This window comes from Gorilla gorilla, chromosome 12 (assembly GCF_029281585.2).
Source record: "Gorilla gorilla gorilla isolate KB3781 chromosome 12, NHGRI_mGorGor1-v2.1_pri, whole genome shotgun sequence".
In the NCBI taxonomy this organism is placed as follows: domain Eukaryota; kingdom Metazoa; phylum Chordata; class Mammalia; order Primates; family Hominidae; genus Gorilla; species Gorilla gorilla.
This window is the reverse complement of record NC_073236.2, coordinates 119177975-119193526: the sequence shown is the minus strand read 5'-3', so window position 1 is coordinate 119193526 and position 15552 is coordinate 119177975. Positions and strand designations below refer to the sequence as shown.

Here is a 15552-nt window from a genome sequence, read left to right as displayed (position 1 = left end):
CTGCCATGAGTAAAAGCTACTTGAGGCGTCTGCAGAAGTGGATGCCTCTTCCTGTACAGCCTATGGAACTGTGAGCCAATTAAACCTCTTTTCTTTATAAATTACCCAGTGTGAGAGTGCATTAATACATGTTTACTATGTTGAGTCTTCCAATCCATGAACACGGTATGTCTCTCCATTTACTTAGGTCTTCTTTTGTTTCTTTATTAATAGTCATCATTTTCAGCATATAATTATGTATGTTTTTCTAAATTTATGCCTAACAATTTAATTTTTCTGACTGGCTAAAAATGTACATTATATTTTAAATTTTGGTTTCTATTGCTAGTGTATGCAAATAATATTGACTTTTGTGCTTATCTTGTATCCTGTGACATTGTTGAACTTGTATTAATTCTCAAAGTTTGTTTTTGGTAGATTCCTTGGGATTGTCATTTTTTTCTTTTAGTTTTTTTTTTTTTTTAAATCATTTGATATATTTTTATTCCCTGGCAGAGCCACAGAACCATCCTTGGGATTTTCTCTACAGACAATCATGCCATCTACAAACGAGATTAATTTCTTCTCTTCTGATCTGTGTATCTTTTATTTCTTTGCCTTACCTTACTGGACTGACTAGAACGTCCAGCACTATGTTGAATAAGAGTGCTGAGAGCAGACATCTTTGTCTTGTTTCTAGTCTTAGAAGAAAAGCATTCAAAATATTTTTTTTCCCCTGCATCAGTTGATAGAATCATGTGGTTTATCTTCTTTAGCCTGTTAATATGTTAGATTATATTAATGGATTTTTGAATATTATACTAGCCTTGCATCCCTGGAATAAATCACATTTGGTAATAGAATAGTATATAATTCTTTTTATATATTGCTGAATTCTGTTTGCTAATATTTTATTAGAGATGTTTGTCTCTATACTCATAGGGGATACTGGCCTGTAGTTTCTTCTTTTTTTGTATTATTTTTCTCTGGTTTTGATATTAGATAATACTAGCTTCAAAAAGTGAATTAGGATGTGTTCCCTCCTATTTTCTATTTAAAAAATAGGTAGAATTGTGTTAATATTTCTTTAAACATTAGGTATAGTTCTTCAGTGAAATCATCTGAGACTCTAAATGTCTTTTTCTGGAAGTTTTAAAATTACAAATTGAGTTTCCTTCAAAGTTATAAGGCTCTTCAAATGGTCTATTTCATCTTGGATGAGTTGTGGTAGTGTGTCCACATTTGAAGAATTGGTTTATTTCATTCCAGTTGTCAAATTTATTTGTGTAGAGTTGTTCACAGTAGCCTTTATTATCCTTTTGATGGGTGCAGGCTCTATGGTGATATTTTCTATTTCATTTCTGATATTGGTAATTTGTGTCTTCAGCTGTTTTTTCTTTGTCAGTCTTGCTAGGGGTTTGTCAATTTTATTACTCTTTCAAAGTAGCCACTTTCTTCTTCCATTGATTTTCTCTATTGTTTTTGTTTTCAATTTTTTTTGTAGAGACAGGGTCTCACTATGTCGCCTGGGCTGGTCTCAAACTCCTGGCCTTAAGCAAACCTTCTGCCTCAGTCTTCCAAAGTGCTGGCATTCAAGATGTGAGCCACTGCTCCTAACCCTAATTTCTATTCTTGTTATTTCTTTCCTTTTCCTCCTTTTGGGTTTATTTTGCTCTTCTTTTTCTAGGTTCTTCAGGTTGAAGCTTAGGTTACTAGGACTTTTCTTCTTTTCTAATGTAATCATTTCTGACACCAGCATACATTTTTGTCTCATCACTGTTTTAGCTGTGTCCCACAAATTTTAATATGCTGTGTTTTCATTTTGATTCAGTTTTATTATTAATTATTAATAATTTTATTTTTTTTGAGATGCTTTCACTCTGTCACCCAGGCTGGAGTTCAGTGGCATGATCATGGCTTACCGCAGCCTTGGCCTCCTGGGCTCAAGTGATCCTTCCATCTTAGCCTGCCCAAAGAAGCTGAGACTACAGGCTATACCTCCATGCCTGGCTTTTTTTTTTTTTTTTTTTTTTTTTTTTTTTTTTTGAGACAGGATCTTACTTCGTCTCCCAGGCTGGAGTGCAGTGTCACAATCTCGGCTCACTACAGCCTTGACTTCCCAGGCTCAAGGGATCCTCCTGCCTCAGTCCCCCAAGTAGCTAGGACCTGTTACAGGTGTGCGACACCACGCCCAGCTAATTTTTGTATTTTTTGTAGAGATAGGGTTTCATCATGTTGCCCAGGCTGGTCTTGAACTCCTGGACTCAAGTGATCTGCCTACCTTAGCCTCTCAAAGTGCTGGGATTACATGCATGAGCCACAGTGCCTGGCCAATTTTTAAATTTTTTATAGAGACAGGGCCTCACTGTGTTGCCCTCGCTGGTCTAGAACTCCTGGGCTCAAGCGATCCTTCCATCTCAGACTCCCAAAGTGCTAGGATTACAGTTGTGAGCTATAGTTTTATTATTTACATGTAGTATTATTTGAATCTCTTTGTAATTTCCATTTTTGACTCATGAGTTGTTTAGAAGTGTGCGGTTTACTTTCCAAGTATTTAAAGATCTAACTTTTGTTATTCTGTTGCTGATTTCTAGTTTGACTCCATTGTGGTCACTGAACATACTCTGTATGGTTTCAATGATATCAACATGTTGATATCAATTCTGTTTTGGGTGGAGTGTTCTACAAATGTCTATTAGGTAATTTTCTTTGCACTGAAATCTACTTTATCTGATATTAATAAAGCTATTCCTGGTTTCCTTTGCTTATAAATGTTTGCATAATGTATCTTTTCTCATCCTTTTGCTTTCAACCTACTTATACTGTTATATTTAAACTAAGACTTTTGAGGACAGCATACAATTGAGTCATGTTTTCTAATCTACCCTGCCAATTTCTTTTAATTGTATATTTAGATTTACATTCAATATAATCATGGATGATCATTTTATTATTTGTTTTCTGTTTGTTCTCTGTCATGTCTCTGAGTTCTTTTTCTGGTCTTCCAATCAATGTGTTTCTAAATATAGAATTCCATCTTGATCTATGCATGGTGATTTTGAGTATCTCTTTTGAATAGCATTTGAAATGGCTGTTCTAGGTACTACATTACATATATACATGACTTATTACTATCTACATGTGGTTACATCTTACAGTTCAAGTAAAGTGTAGAAACCTTACTTGCCATTATGTCCCTGTACCCTCCCCCATTTATAAAATCATTCCCTAAATATTTCCTCTGTGTATGTTTAGAACCATAAGAGACAGTGCTATAATTTTTGCTTTAACTGTTAAACATAATTTAGAAATCTCAAGAGAAGAAGAAAGTTGCATTTGTCCACATTTTAACTTGTTCACTGTTCTTTCTTTTTGACGTTCCCAGATTCCTTCTTTTATCATTTCCTCTCTGTTGAGAGAACTTCCTGCAGTTATTCTTTTAGGATAGATCTAATGTTGACAAGTTCTTTTAGTTTTTCAACATTTGAGAATGCTAAATTTCCCCTTCTTTCCTGAAAGATACTTTTGCTAGATACAGAATTTTGGATTGATAGTTATTTTCATTTTGTATTTTGTCATTTTCCTTTGGGTCTCCATGGATTCTGATGAAAAACTAGCTGTCCTTCAAACAGACTTTCTTCCATGAATAATGCACCGCTTTGCTCTTCTGGCTGCTTTCAAGACATTTTCTTTGTTTTAGTTTTCAAAAGCTTGGTTATGGTGTTTTAGTGTAGATTTCTTTGGGTTTATTCTGTTTTAAATTCGCTCAGCTTCTTGAATCTGTAAATTCATATCTTTTGCAAAATTTGGGAGTTTTTAACCATTATTTCTTTGAACACTTTTCCAGACCTACTCTCTATTTCTAGGACTAGTGTTATCGCAAATGTTAGATCTTTCGTTGTAGTCCAACAGGTCCCTGAGGTTCTGTTCCTTTTTTTCTCCTTTTTAGTCTATTTTCTCTCTATTGGATAATTTCTATTAATCTAATCTCATATTCACTGATTCTTTCCTCTTTGTCCCCTCTTTTTATTGTTGGTTCCATCCATTGAGATTTTAAATTTGTCCTAAAATTTCCACTTAGTGTTTTTTTAATCTTCTCTTTCCTAAGATTTTCTATCTTCTCATTAGTTTCAAACATGTTTATTAATTGATCATTAAATAATTTTTATAGTGGCTGCTTTAAAGTTATTGTCAGATAATTCTAATATCTCTGTCATTTTGGTGTTGGCATTGATTTTTTTTTCCAGTCAAGTTGAGATTTTGTTAGACAAGTGATTTGCAACTAAAACATGGACAGTTTGAGTATTATGTTATGAGATTCTGGATCTTACTTAAACTTTATGTTTTAGATGTTTTTTTCACTATGGCCACGTAGGGCAGAGTCTAAGTTACCCATTTGACTTCTGTTGACACCCAAGGGATGAAGGGGCTCCTCATAGCTGCTGGGTAGGGGAAGCAATTCTGACTCTGTACTAGGCTTCCACTGTTACCATCTCGGCTGGGACAAGTGGGGAGTCCCTTGCTACTTCTCCCCACATGACCTTTACTGATAATATAGGGGTAGTGGTGATGGTGGCCCCATTACTGCAGGGCAGTGATGAAAGTCTTCGCTCTCTACTCAGCCTCTTCTGGGACAGTACCGTAGAGCAGGGAAAGAGAGGGGGTGCTTCATTACTGCTGGGGAGAGGGTAAAGTCCACTGAATCTTTGCAGGCATGACTGGAGATGGCTGGAGTAGAGTAGAGCAGTTACTGTCTAAATGTTTCTTTTAGAAAGTATTAAAGACCAGAGGCCAGGTGTGGTGGCTCATGCCTGTAATCCCAGCATTTTGGGAGGCCAAGGCGGGTGGATCACCTGAGGTTAGGAGGTTGAGACCAGCCTGGCCAATATGGTGAAACCCCATCTCTACTAAAAATACAAAAATTAGCTGGGAGTTGTGGCAGGCACCTGTAGTTCCAACTACTTGGGAGACTGAGGCAGGAGAATTGCTTGAACCCGGGAGGCGGAGGTTGCAGTGAGCTGAGATTGAGCCACTGCACCCCGGCCTGGGTGGCAGAGTGAGACTCTGTCTCAAAAAATATATAATAATAATAATAATGAAAGAAAGTATTGAAAACCAGAATACATTGCCGCAAAATGACTGTAGGGGACCAAAATATACCATCCCTAAAGATGTCTCTTGGGCAAAAGGATTATTTTAAACTGAGTATTTTGAGAAACTGGAGACACAGGAGAAGCTCTAAAAATGGAGAAGTTCCCTTTTTAAAGGGAAATTCACATCTATAAAGGACATTTCCATTTGTATGGGTGTTTTCCTCTCTGTACCACGAAGGATGACTCTAAATCACCATGGACTCTATTATCAACGCAAAGGGCACTAACTTAAATCTGCACAACAAACTTTTGTCTTGTGTGCAGTGCTTTTCTTGGTCACCTCCCATTACTGACCTCCTTTCTTTGTTTTAGTTCAAGATGGTATTTAAGTCTGAACTCAGAAGCCACCTCTTTGAGATTTACTCATTTCTCTGGGTATCTCCCATGTACATATGAAATATAAATGTTAATAAATTTATAATTTTTCTTGTTAATCTGTCTTTTGTAACAAAGATCTGCCCCAAGTAAGAACTATACAAGGTAGGGAGAAGACTATTTTTTCCTACTCTATAAAACATTGCTCCTTTCCTGGTCTTTGGGCTAGAGAGAGTAGGCTTTTTTTAGGACCTTTAAAAGTCTCTATTCTTTGGTGTTTCTGGGTTGCTGGCTCCACATCTAGGATATGTGTGGTAAAAAGAAAACCCAGGGAACTCACCACTGTGTTTGTTCCTTGGGTCCCAAAGTCCCTACATAGCCTGCTTTCTATTCTCTACCTTGTATAGTCTTCTTGATGTTGTTTTATAGATAATATCCATGGCTTTTAGTACTTAGCTGGAGAAATAGTGGAAAGTCCATTTACTCTATCTTCCTGGAAGCAGAAGTCCCAGGAGGAAAATGGAATCCATAACTGAAGAATGCTTTATAAAATACATTCTACAAGGCAAAAAGAAAATGACAAAAAGCAACAAGGGGCTGGGAGAGACAAACAAACCTGTAAAGAGACGTAAAATGATCTTATCAAAGTATATGTGGAGAATTTTACATATATTTGCCAGAATTTCAAATGTTGATTCCATTGGGTCTCAAGTAATTTCCAAAGGTACACTGGCCCTAACTCTTGATTTAGTCAACAACTGAAAACCAACGAGGGGAAGTAACTAAACAAAAGCCACAGAGTGACTCTAGGGCAGAACCAAAATGAGAGTTGAGGGTTTGTGACTTCCTGTCAGTACTATTTTCACCAGTAAGCATCTGTTCCATAATATTGTCAGAGGCGTGTGAACCAGAGAGACTTCATTTTGAGTGTGGGCTAGGAAAATGAGGCTGAAACTTGCTGGACTGTATTCTCAGAAAGTAAGGCATTCCGAGCCTCTAGATGTTTAAAGTTAAGGGAACAAATTAATAATGTTTACTAAAACAGACTCAGACTTGGGAGTGTCCAGATATCCTGATATCTGGAGAACAAAGGCATTCCTAATTTTGCTTTTAAGATAAAAATATCGATTCTTGGGCCGGGCATGGTGGCTCATGCCTGTAATCCCAGAACTTTGGGAGGCTGAGGCAGGCGGATCACGAGGTCAGGAGTTTGAGACCAGCCTGGCCAACATGGTGAAACTCTGTCTCTAAAAAAAATACAAAAATTAGCTGGTCACAGTGGTGCTTGCCTGTAGTCCTAGCTACTCAGGAGGCTGAGGCAGGAGAACCACTTGAACCTGGGAAGCGGAGGTTGCAGTGAGCCGAGATCGCGCCACTGCACTCCAGCCTGGGCAACAGAGTGAGATTCCATTTCAAAATAATAATAATAATAATAATATATAGATTCTTGCAAAATACAGTAATTAAGAAAATTAATCCTTTATCACAAACCCTTGTAGCAGAACACATCTCCCTGTATATATAAGCATTGTACCTAGGGTGGGTGCGTCCCTCCTCTTATTTTCAGGAATATCCTACTTTGTCTATGGAGGAGCTATTCTTTCACCACTTTACTTACTTAATAAACTTGCTTTTGCTTTGCACTGCAGACTCACCCTGAATTCTTTCTTGCGCGAGATCCAAGAAACCTCTCTTAGGGTCTGGATCGGGACCACTTTCCTTAATAATATGGTGGAGAGATGAGGAGTTGGACCAAATGGTCTTTAAGGGATATTTCCAACTTCAACCTCTGGCAATTTCTATGACTGTCCTTAGCCCTTGCTTTCCCTCTTCCTATCTCATCTTTTTAAACCACTATGCTAAGGGTATATTAAAGAATGGAAATTGGAGGGAAAATGGAAGGGGGAAAAAATCTATCAATAGGACAAATATACTGAACCTTGTATTTTTGAGGACTGCTTCTTGTTACATATTTAGAAAAACACCTCCCATATGAACTGCAGCTGCACAATTGAACAGGCAGGGCTGTTAACTTGTTTCTAGTTCATTAGGCATGTGACCTTATGGCATTCTTAATACAGCTGAGCATGGAAAACTTTATTCAGGAGTCCTGCTGTTATCATTAACAAGGGCAACAGCACCAGCTATTGTGAAAGGAAATGCAATACAGTGGCAGAATGCCTGGGTTTCAACACTACATACTAGTTGTATAACTTTGGGCAATCATGTAACCTCTTTGTACCTCAGTTGCTTCATCTAAAATGGGGACAATAGCAATACTAAACCTTATTAGTTCTTTTGAGGAACACAGGTAAAAGCTTAGAAAGTGCCATCAGCTACTGCTGCAACTAATTGTTACATCGTTCATTGGAGGTCTGTTATAAATAAAATACTAGATAGAAGCTTTGGATATTTTATCACATTTAACACTAGAATAACCTTTTGAAGTATGGAGTATTGTTATCCCCACATTATAGATTAAGAAACTAGGATTACTTTATTATGAAAGTCATTTATAAATGTAGTATAAAATAGTATGCTCTAAAAAGATAGACTACATTTTAAAACAACTTTTGAAGCCAAAAAGTAAAGTCATAAAAACATTTCCTAGCATATTCATAAAAATCAGCAAAGCACCCAGTATTAAAATACATTACCATGACAAATATTTATTACTTCTATGATTTAAATTCTCCCAAAACATTTAAAGGAGGAAAATAAAAACAACCTGTTAACTCTACAAGAATATTAGGCTTTGTGTCCTTGTGCTGTTTTTTGTAAAGTACTCCCACTAAGCTAACAGGCACACCAAGGATTCCTGTAGGGACTCCATATATACTATGTACTATATGCGGAAGAAGTGTTTCTCACTGTGCTGCAGCTAGAGTGAAGAATCAGAAACATAAGGTAAAATTAAAGCTTGATGAGGCTTTTCTGTCTAATTTCTTATGAAAAAATTCATTCTATTTCTAATTTTATTTATTTCTAGTTTTAAACTTTTGGAAGAGGAAAAAAAAACTAGTAAATAATTGCTTGCTTGATATTTGTCCACTGTCAGAGAGTACTGTGTAAACATTTTGTGATACAAGAATAAACATATACATTTTAAAATCTGTGCTTACCAAGGCAGAATGGTTCTAATATATTCAATGGTGAAAATTCATTCTCTAGGTTCATTACTTGAAGGCCCCTTCTGATTAGCAAAGACTTGATTGTCTCAGGACACGGTTTCAATAATAAGTAGCCAGTAACATAGAGAACATATCGAAACCAGCACAAAAGTGGAGTGGCAATTCTGCCATTGGGTGACTCAGACATTCGTTCAATTGTTGGAAAGAGCAGAAAGGCACGAATTACCTGCAATAAAGAAGCATACTTTGATGAGAGGTTTTCTTAAAGGATAGGTCCATTACTTATTGTCTCTTCTATACAGTAATGACAAATGACTGGGTTTTAGAATGACTAGAGATCTCTTCAGAGTGAGAAGAACCACCACTCACCACCCTCTCAGCCTATAACTAGGCAAAATCACAGCTCACTGCAGCCTCATACTGAGTGCAAGTGATCCTCCCACCTCAGCCTCCCGAGTAACTGGGACTACAGGTGTGCACCACCATGCCTGGCTCATTTTTTAAATTTTTGTAGAGAGAGGGTCTCCCTGTGTTGCCCAGGCTGGTCTTGATCTCCTGGGATCAAATGATCCTCCTGCCTTGGCCTCCCAAAGTGCTGGGATTACACACGTGACCCACCATGTCCAGGCCCCCTCATTTCTTTTTAATGCTAAAAAATATTCTATCATCTGAATGTACCATAGTGTATTTATTCATTCACCTACTGAAGGAAATACTGGTTGCTGTAAGTTTTGGCAGTTATGAATAAAGCTGCTATAAATGCCCGTGTGCACTAAGTTTTCAACTTCTTTGGGTAGATACCTAAGAGCACAATTGCTGGATCACATGGTAAGAATATGTTTAGTTTTGTATGAAATCACCAAACTGTCTTCCAAGGTGGTTGTACTATTTTGATTCCCACCAGTAATGAATGAGAGGTGCTCCATATCCTGCTGTTTCTATATCCTTTTCAGCATTTATTGTCAGTGTTCTGAATTTTGGCCATTCTAACAGGTGTGGCGTTATCTCACTGTCATTTTAATTTACATTTCTTTGATGCCATATGATGCGGAGCATCTTCTCATATGTTTGTCATCTGTATATCTTCTTTGGTGAGGTATCTGTTAAGGTTTTTGGCCCATTTTAAAATAGGTTTTATATTTTTCTTATTTTGAGTTTTCTGAGTTCCTTGTATATTTTGGATTAGTCTTTTATCAGATGTGTCTTTTCAAAGATTTTCTCTCAGTCTATGACTTATCTTTTTATTCTCTTGACCCTGCTTTCTGTAGAAGTTTTTAATTTTAATGAAGTTCGGCTTATCTGTTATTTCTTTCAGGGACTGTACCTTTGGTTTGTATCTGAAAAGTCATCATCACATCCAAGGTCATCTAGGTTTTCTCCTATGTTATCTTCTAGTCATTTTATAGTTGTGTTTCATATTTAGAGCTATAATCCATTTTGAGTTGGTTTTTGTGGTAAGTATAAGGTCTGTGTCTAGATTCATTTTCTTGCACATGGACGTTCAGTTGTTCCAGCATCATTTGTTATAAAGGCTGTTTTTGCTATACTCACTGTACTGTGCAATATATCCCAAAGGAAAAAACCTTATTACTTCTGTCTATTTGAGGCTTTGTACCCTCTAACGATCCTCTCCTCATTCTCCCACTGCCCACCACCCCAGACTCTAGTAACCACCATTCTACTCCCCGCTTTATAAGTTCTGTTGTTTCAGATTCCACATATAAGTGAGGATATGCAGTATTTGTCTTCCTGTGTCTGGTTTATTTCACTTACCATAATATTCTCCAGCCCCATCTACATTGTTGCAAATGACAAAACTTCTTTTTAAGGCTGAGCAGTATTCCATTGAGTACATACACATTTTCTTTATCCATTCATCTGCCGATGGACACTTAGGTTGATTCCATTAACTTTGCTATTGTGAAGGGTGTTCCAATGGACATGGAGTACATACATCTCTGATATATTAATTTTATTTTATGGCACGATCCTGGCTCATTGCAGCATCCCATAAATTTTGATAAGTTGTGTTTTCATTTTCATTTAGTTCAAAATTATTTCTCAATTTATCTTGGAATTTCTTTTCTAATCCATGTTTAATCTCCATGTATTTTGGGACTTTCCAGTTATCTTTCCTTTATTGGTTTCTAGTAAAATTCCACTGTGGTCTGAGAGCAGGCATTATATAATTTCTATTCTAAATTTGTTAAGGTGTGCTTTATGGACCATAATGCGGTCTCTCTTGGTGAATGTTCCACGTAATCTTGAGAAGAATGTGTATTCTGCTCTTGTTGGATGAAGTAGTCTATAGACGTCAATTATATCAAGTTGATTGATGGTGTTGTTGAATTCAACTAGGTCTTTACCCATTTACTGCCTGCTGGATCTGTCCATTTCTGATAAAGGGGTGTTGAAATCTCCAACTATGATAGTGGATGCATATATTTATGCTTGTAGTTCTATCAGTTTTTGCCTCACATAGTTTGATGCTTTGCTGCTAGGCACATGCATGTAAAGGACTGTTATGTCTTCTTGGAGGACTGACCTCTTTATCATTATATAATGACCTTTTTTATCCTGGATAACTTTCTTTGCTTTGAAAAGTCGGCCTTGTCTGAAATATAGCTACTCCTGTTTTCTTTTGATTAGTGTTAGCTTGGTATATTTTTCTCCATCCATTTACTTTTCATTTACATGTGTCTTTATATTTAAAGTGGGGTTCTTGTAAACAACATATAGTTGAGTCTTGTTTTTTGATCCACTCTAACAATCTTTTAATTAGTGCTTTTCTTTTTTTCTTTTTTTTTTTTTTTTTGAGACAGGGTCTCACTCTGTCACAGCAGCCTTGACCTCCCAGGCTCAAGGAGATCCTCCCACTTCAGCCTTCTGAGTAGCTGGGGCTACAGGCACACACCACCATGCCTGGCTAATTTTTCAAATTTTTTGTAGAGATGGTCTGTCTCCCTATGTTGCGCAGGCTGGTCTCAAACTCCTGGGCCCAAGTGATCTTCCTGCCTCAGCCTCCCAAAGTGCTGGGATTACAGGTGTGAGCCACCACACCAGGCCTATTTGGTGCATTTAGACCACTGATGTTCAAAGTGATTACTGGTAGTTAAATTAATATGGACCACATTTGTCATTATTTTCTATTTTCATCTTCCACATATTTTCTGCCTTTTGTGGTTTTAATTGAGCATTTTACGTGATTCCATTTTCTCTCCTTTCTTAGCATGTCAGTTATACTTAAAAAAAAAATTCTTCTAGTGGTTGCCCTAGATTTTGCAATATCCATTTACAACTAGTCCAAGTCCACTTTTAAATAACACTATACCACTTTATAAGTAGTGTATCATACAAAAACAAAATAATCCTAAGTCTTCCCTCCTGCTCCTTGTGTTGTTGTCATTCATTTCACTTATATGTAAGCATACATATAACATATAAACATACAAAATCGAAAGCACTGTTGCTATTATTATTTTGAACAAACTTATCAGTTAGATCAATTAAGAATAAGAAAAATGAACATTTCAGTCTTTGTTTATTCCCTCTCTGATGCTCTTCTTTTCTTTATGGAGATCTGAGTTTCAAACCCCTATTATTTTCTTTCTGAGTTTCCTGGATCTGAAGTTTAATGTCTGACATTAATTTAAGAAATGACTCTGTCATTATTGTTTGAAATATTTCTTGTTTCTTTCTCTGTTTCTTTTCCATCTAGTATTCCCCTTATGCATATGTTTCACCTTTTGTAGTTGTCCTGCAGTCCTTATTCTTTTTTTTTCTTTTCCCAGTCTTTTTCTTTGCTTTCCAGTTTTGGAGGTTTACGTTGAGATATTCTCAGGCTCAGAGACTCTTTCTTCAGCCATGTTCAATCTACTGATAAGCCCATCAAAGGCATTTTTATTTTACGGTGTTTTTACTCTCTAGCATTTCTCTTTGCTTTTTCCTTAGGATTTCCATCTCTCTTCTTACATTGTCTACCTATTCTTGAATGATGCCTTCTTTATCTGTTATAGCCATTAGTATATTAATCATAGTGGATTTAAATTCCTCATCTGACAATTCCAGAATCCCTACCTGTCTGGGTCTGAAGCTTGCTCTATTCTCCTCAGATTTTTTTTTTTTTTTTTTGCCTTTTGGTATGCCTAGTAATTTTTTCTTGGTAGCTGGACATGATGTACCAGGTAAAAGGAACTTTTATAAATCAGCTTTTAGCAATGTAGTAGTTAGGTGGGGGAAAGGGGAGGGGAGACATTCTATCATCCTATGATTAAGTCTCAGTCTTTTAGTAAGCATATGCCTCTGGTGTACAAACTTCTAAGTGTTTCCTCAGTATTCTTCTCCCCTCTTTGGTAGGACAGGATGGCTAGAGTTGTCTGGAGTTTAGTATTTCCCTTCTCTGATGCAGAAGGTTAGAGCTGACAAGAGTTAGGTATTTCCCTTCCCTTGGGTCAGGCTCTAATAATACCCCAGCAGGTTAGGATTTAGCTAACTAATTTCTCCTGGGGGCAGACCTTGTTAAGAAGAGCACAGTGCTCTGGCATATTTCAAAATAGTTCATTTCACCCTCCCGCTGCCAGAAGCACATAGGGATTTTTCTGCAATATTTACTTGGAGAATCTAATTGAGCTCACGTAGGTAAGTCTAACAAAATAGTGGTGTTTCCCCATGAGTGGGTCCTCCTGGAGTTTTAAACTTTCAGAGTTGTTCATACTGAACCTCCTATAATTCATCAATTACAGCTCAGGTTTTTCTACCATGGCACTGCTTCCTGTGGGGGTTTCTGTTTGTGACTGCATGCTCTAGTAACTTGTGGCTCTCGGTATTTGCCAGTCTGTCTCTCTAGTCTTTTGGGGACAGTGGTTTTCCCTGTGTCCTCCCCTATCCTGGGTCCAGTAAGAATTGATTTCTCAGTTTGCTTAGCTTTTTACTTGTTAGGGTTGGAGTGGCAACTTCTAAGCTCCCTACATGTGGAACTGGAAACCAGAAGTCCTAATAACATTTCTGTATATGTCTTTTGGTGCATGTATGCATGTATTTCTGTTGGCTGTATCACTTCAAAGTAGAAATACTGGGTCATATAGTAGGCATATATTCATCTTTAGTAGATAATTACAAAGAGTTTTCCAAAGTAGTTCTACCAATGCTCTTGCAACAGTGTACAAGGCACACAAAGATTTCTATTTCTCCATATCCTTATCAACACTTGTTACATTTTGTTTTTCTAATAGACATCTTAACAGGTGTTAGGTGATATATCATTGTGGTTTTGATTTGCATTTCTCTGATAATTAGTGATGTTGAGCACCCTTTCATATACCTGTTGGTCATCTGCATTTTTTTTGAAGAAATGTCTATTCAAGTCCTTTGCCCATTTTTAAATTGCTAAGACAGTAGAATAGATTTCAAGTGCTCTTACCACAACAAAAGATAAGCATGTAAGGTACTGCATAAGTTACTTAGCTTGATTTAGTCATTCCACAATATATGCTTATTTCCAAACATCATATTGTACCAATCTATATACTTTCTATTTGTCAAATAAAAATATATATTAAAAAATAAGATATAATTGAGGCTAATAACTAATCAAGTAAATGACTGAGCATAATATGTATGTTAATTAGCCATAATAAATGATTTATAATAAATGATCATAACAATTTAAGCAATAAATAATAATTGAATCAAATATGTATAATGGTAGTAAGTCACAAGTCCTATGACGGGGCAGATAAAATAATAAAAGAGGACTAGAAATTGCTAGGGGTGGTGGGATAGTTTTAAATAGGGTGTTTAGGAAAGGCTTTGATGAAAGGTGACATTTGTGCAAAGGCAGTTAGGGGGTGAGCTAGGAGATGCTTGGAAAAATAAATTTTGTGGGGAGAGGGAAGAGCATGTGCAGAGGCCATAGAAAGCTAAAGTGGTGTGTTTGAGTAAGAGCCAGGTGAACAGTATTGCTGGAGCAGAGTACTTGAAGAAGAGAGCAGTTCAAGTGTTTACTAAAACGTCCTCAATGATTTAAAGAATATAAATGGTTAATTCAGTTAATACCAAACTAGAAGAATGTACCACACAGATTCCAGACTGGTTATGTAACCCATAGTACATAAGGAACTTCAGATTGATCAAATCAGCTGGCAGAAACAGGAAACAATCCATTACTTTTATAAACGATCCTTTACTGTGACCCATGTTAAGCAAAACTGCATGTAAGGGAAACTCTAATATTATATAAGCAACCACAGGGTTATATTTGATTGATCTATATCAATAACAAATTGAGAATTAAAATGCACTCTGAAATAATGGGAATGGACCAAAACAATAAGGAAGTTCTAATACGTACATTGAATGCGTCATTGCCTTGTAAAAATATAAGAAGACCAAAGACCTTATCACAACTAATACTTAGTTGATGAGACTGGTTTTCCTCTCTTGCCTTTGGAGAACAACAATTATTACCTGCTGGGTGAAACTTTTCCTAGATATTGTAATGATAATTTCAATGAAATTTATAGTCCAAATTTGATAAATCACAGTAATAAAAATTTTTCATTCTTCATATTGGTAAAAAAAAAATATCATCTAAGTCAAGGAAGTATGCCTAATTTGATAACACAGCTGTGTGGTGAAGGTTTCCAAATCTGTGTACATGACCAAACATTTTCTTATGTTACTATCTCATTAAAAAAAGAACTCCCATGTTAGCCAATTCATTCTATCCTAAGAAAACATTTTCGCATATTTCACATTCTCTTCTGTTATCTACCAGAACCAACTTTTGATAATGAAGCACAACCGTGTTTTCTTGAACAGTACAGGAAGGTAAATATGCACACTGGGACTTTTTATACTGGATACATTTGCAGGGGTTAGAGGAAAGTATTTTGATGCTTATTTTTCTTGAATTTATTATTATTGTTGTAATCATTTTTCAGAAAAGGAGCTAAGAAACAATGTGAGGTATGGCC

The 15552-nt window shown here is 36.5% G+C and overlaps 1 protein-coding gene across 6 annotated transcripts in view; it reads right to left on the bottom strand.

The window, feature by feature from the left end:
* The window catches only part of LDAH (lipid droplet associated hydrolase), a 138289-nt gene that overhangs the window by 46717 nt on the left and 76020 nt on the right, over nucleotides 1–15552 (bottom strand). For 5 of the 6 annotated variants that reach the window (XR_010130046.1, XR_010130047.1, XM_063696035.1 and 2 more), the window contains one exon: nucleotides 8570–8804. The exons of the other annotated variant lie outside the window; for it this stretch is intronic. Coding sequence is in view for 3 of the 5 variants with exons in the window: in XM_063696035.1 (XP_063552105.1) it covers nucleotides 8570–8804 (235 nt within the window). In the remaining 2 variants the exon portion in view is untranslated. The remainder of the gene's footprint in view (nucleotides 1–8569; nucleotides 8805–15552) is intronic. 6 annotated transcript variants of the gene reach the window in all.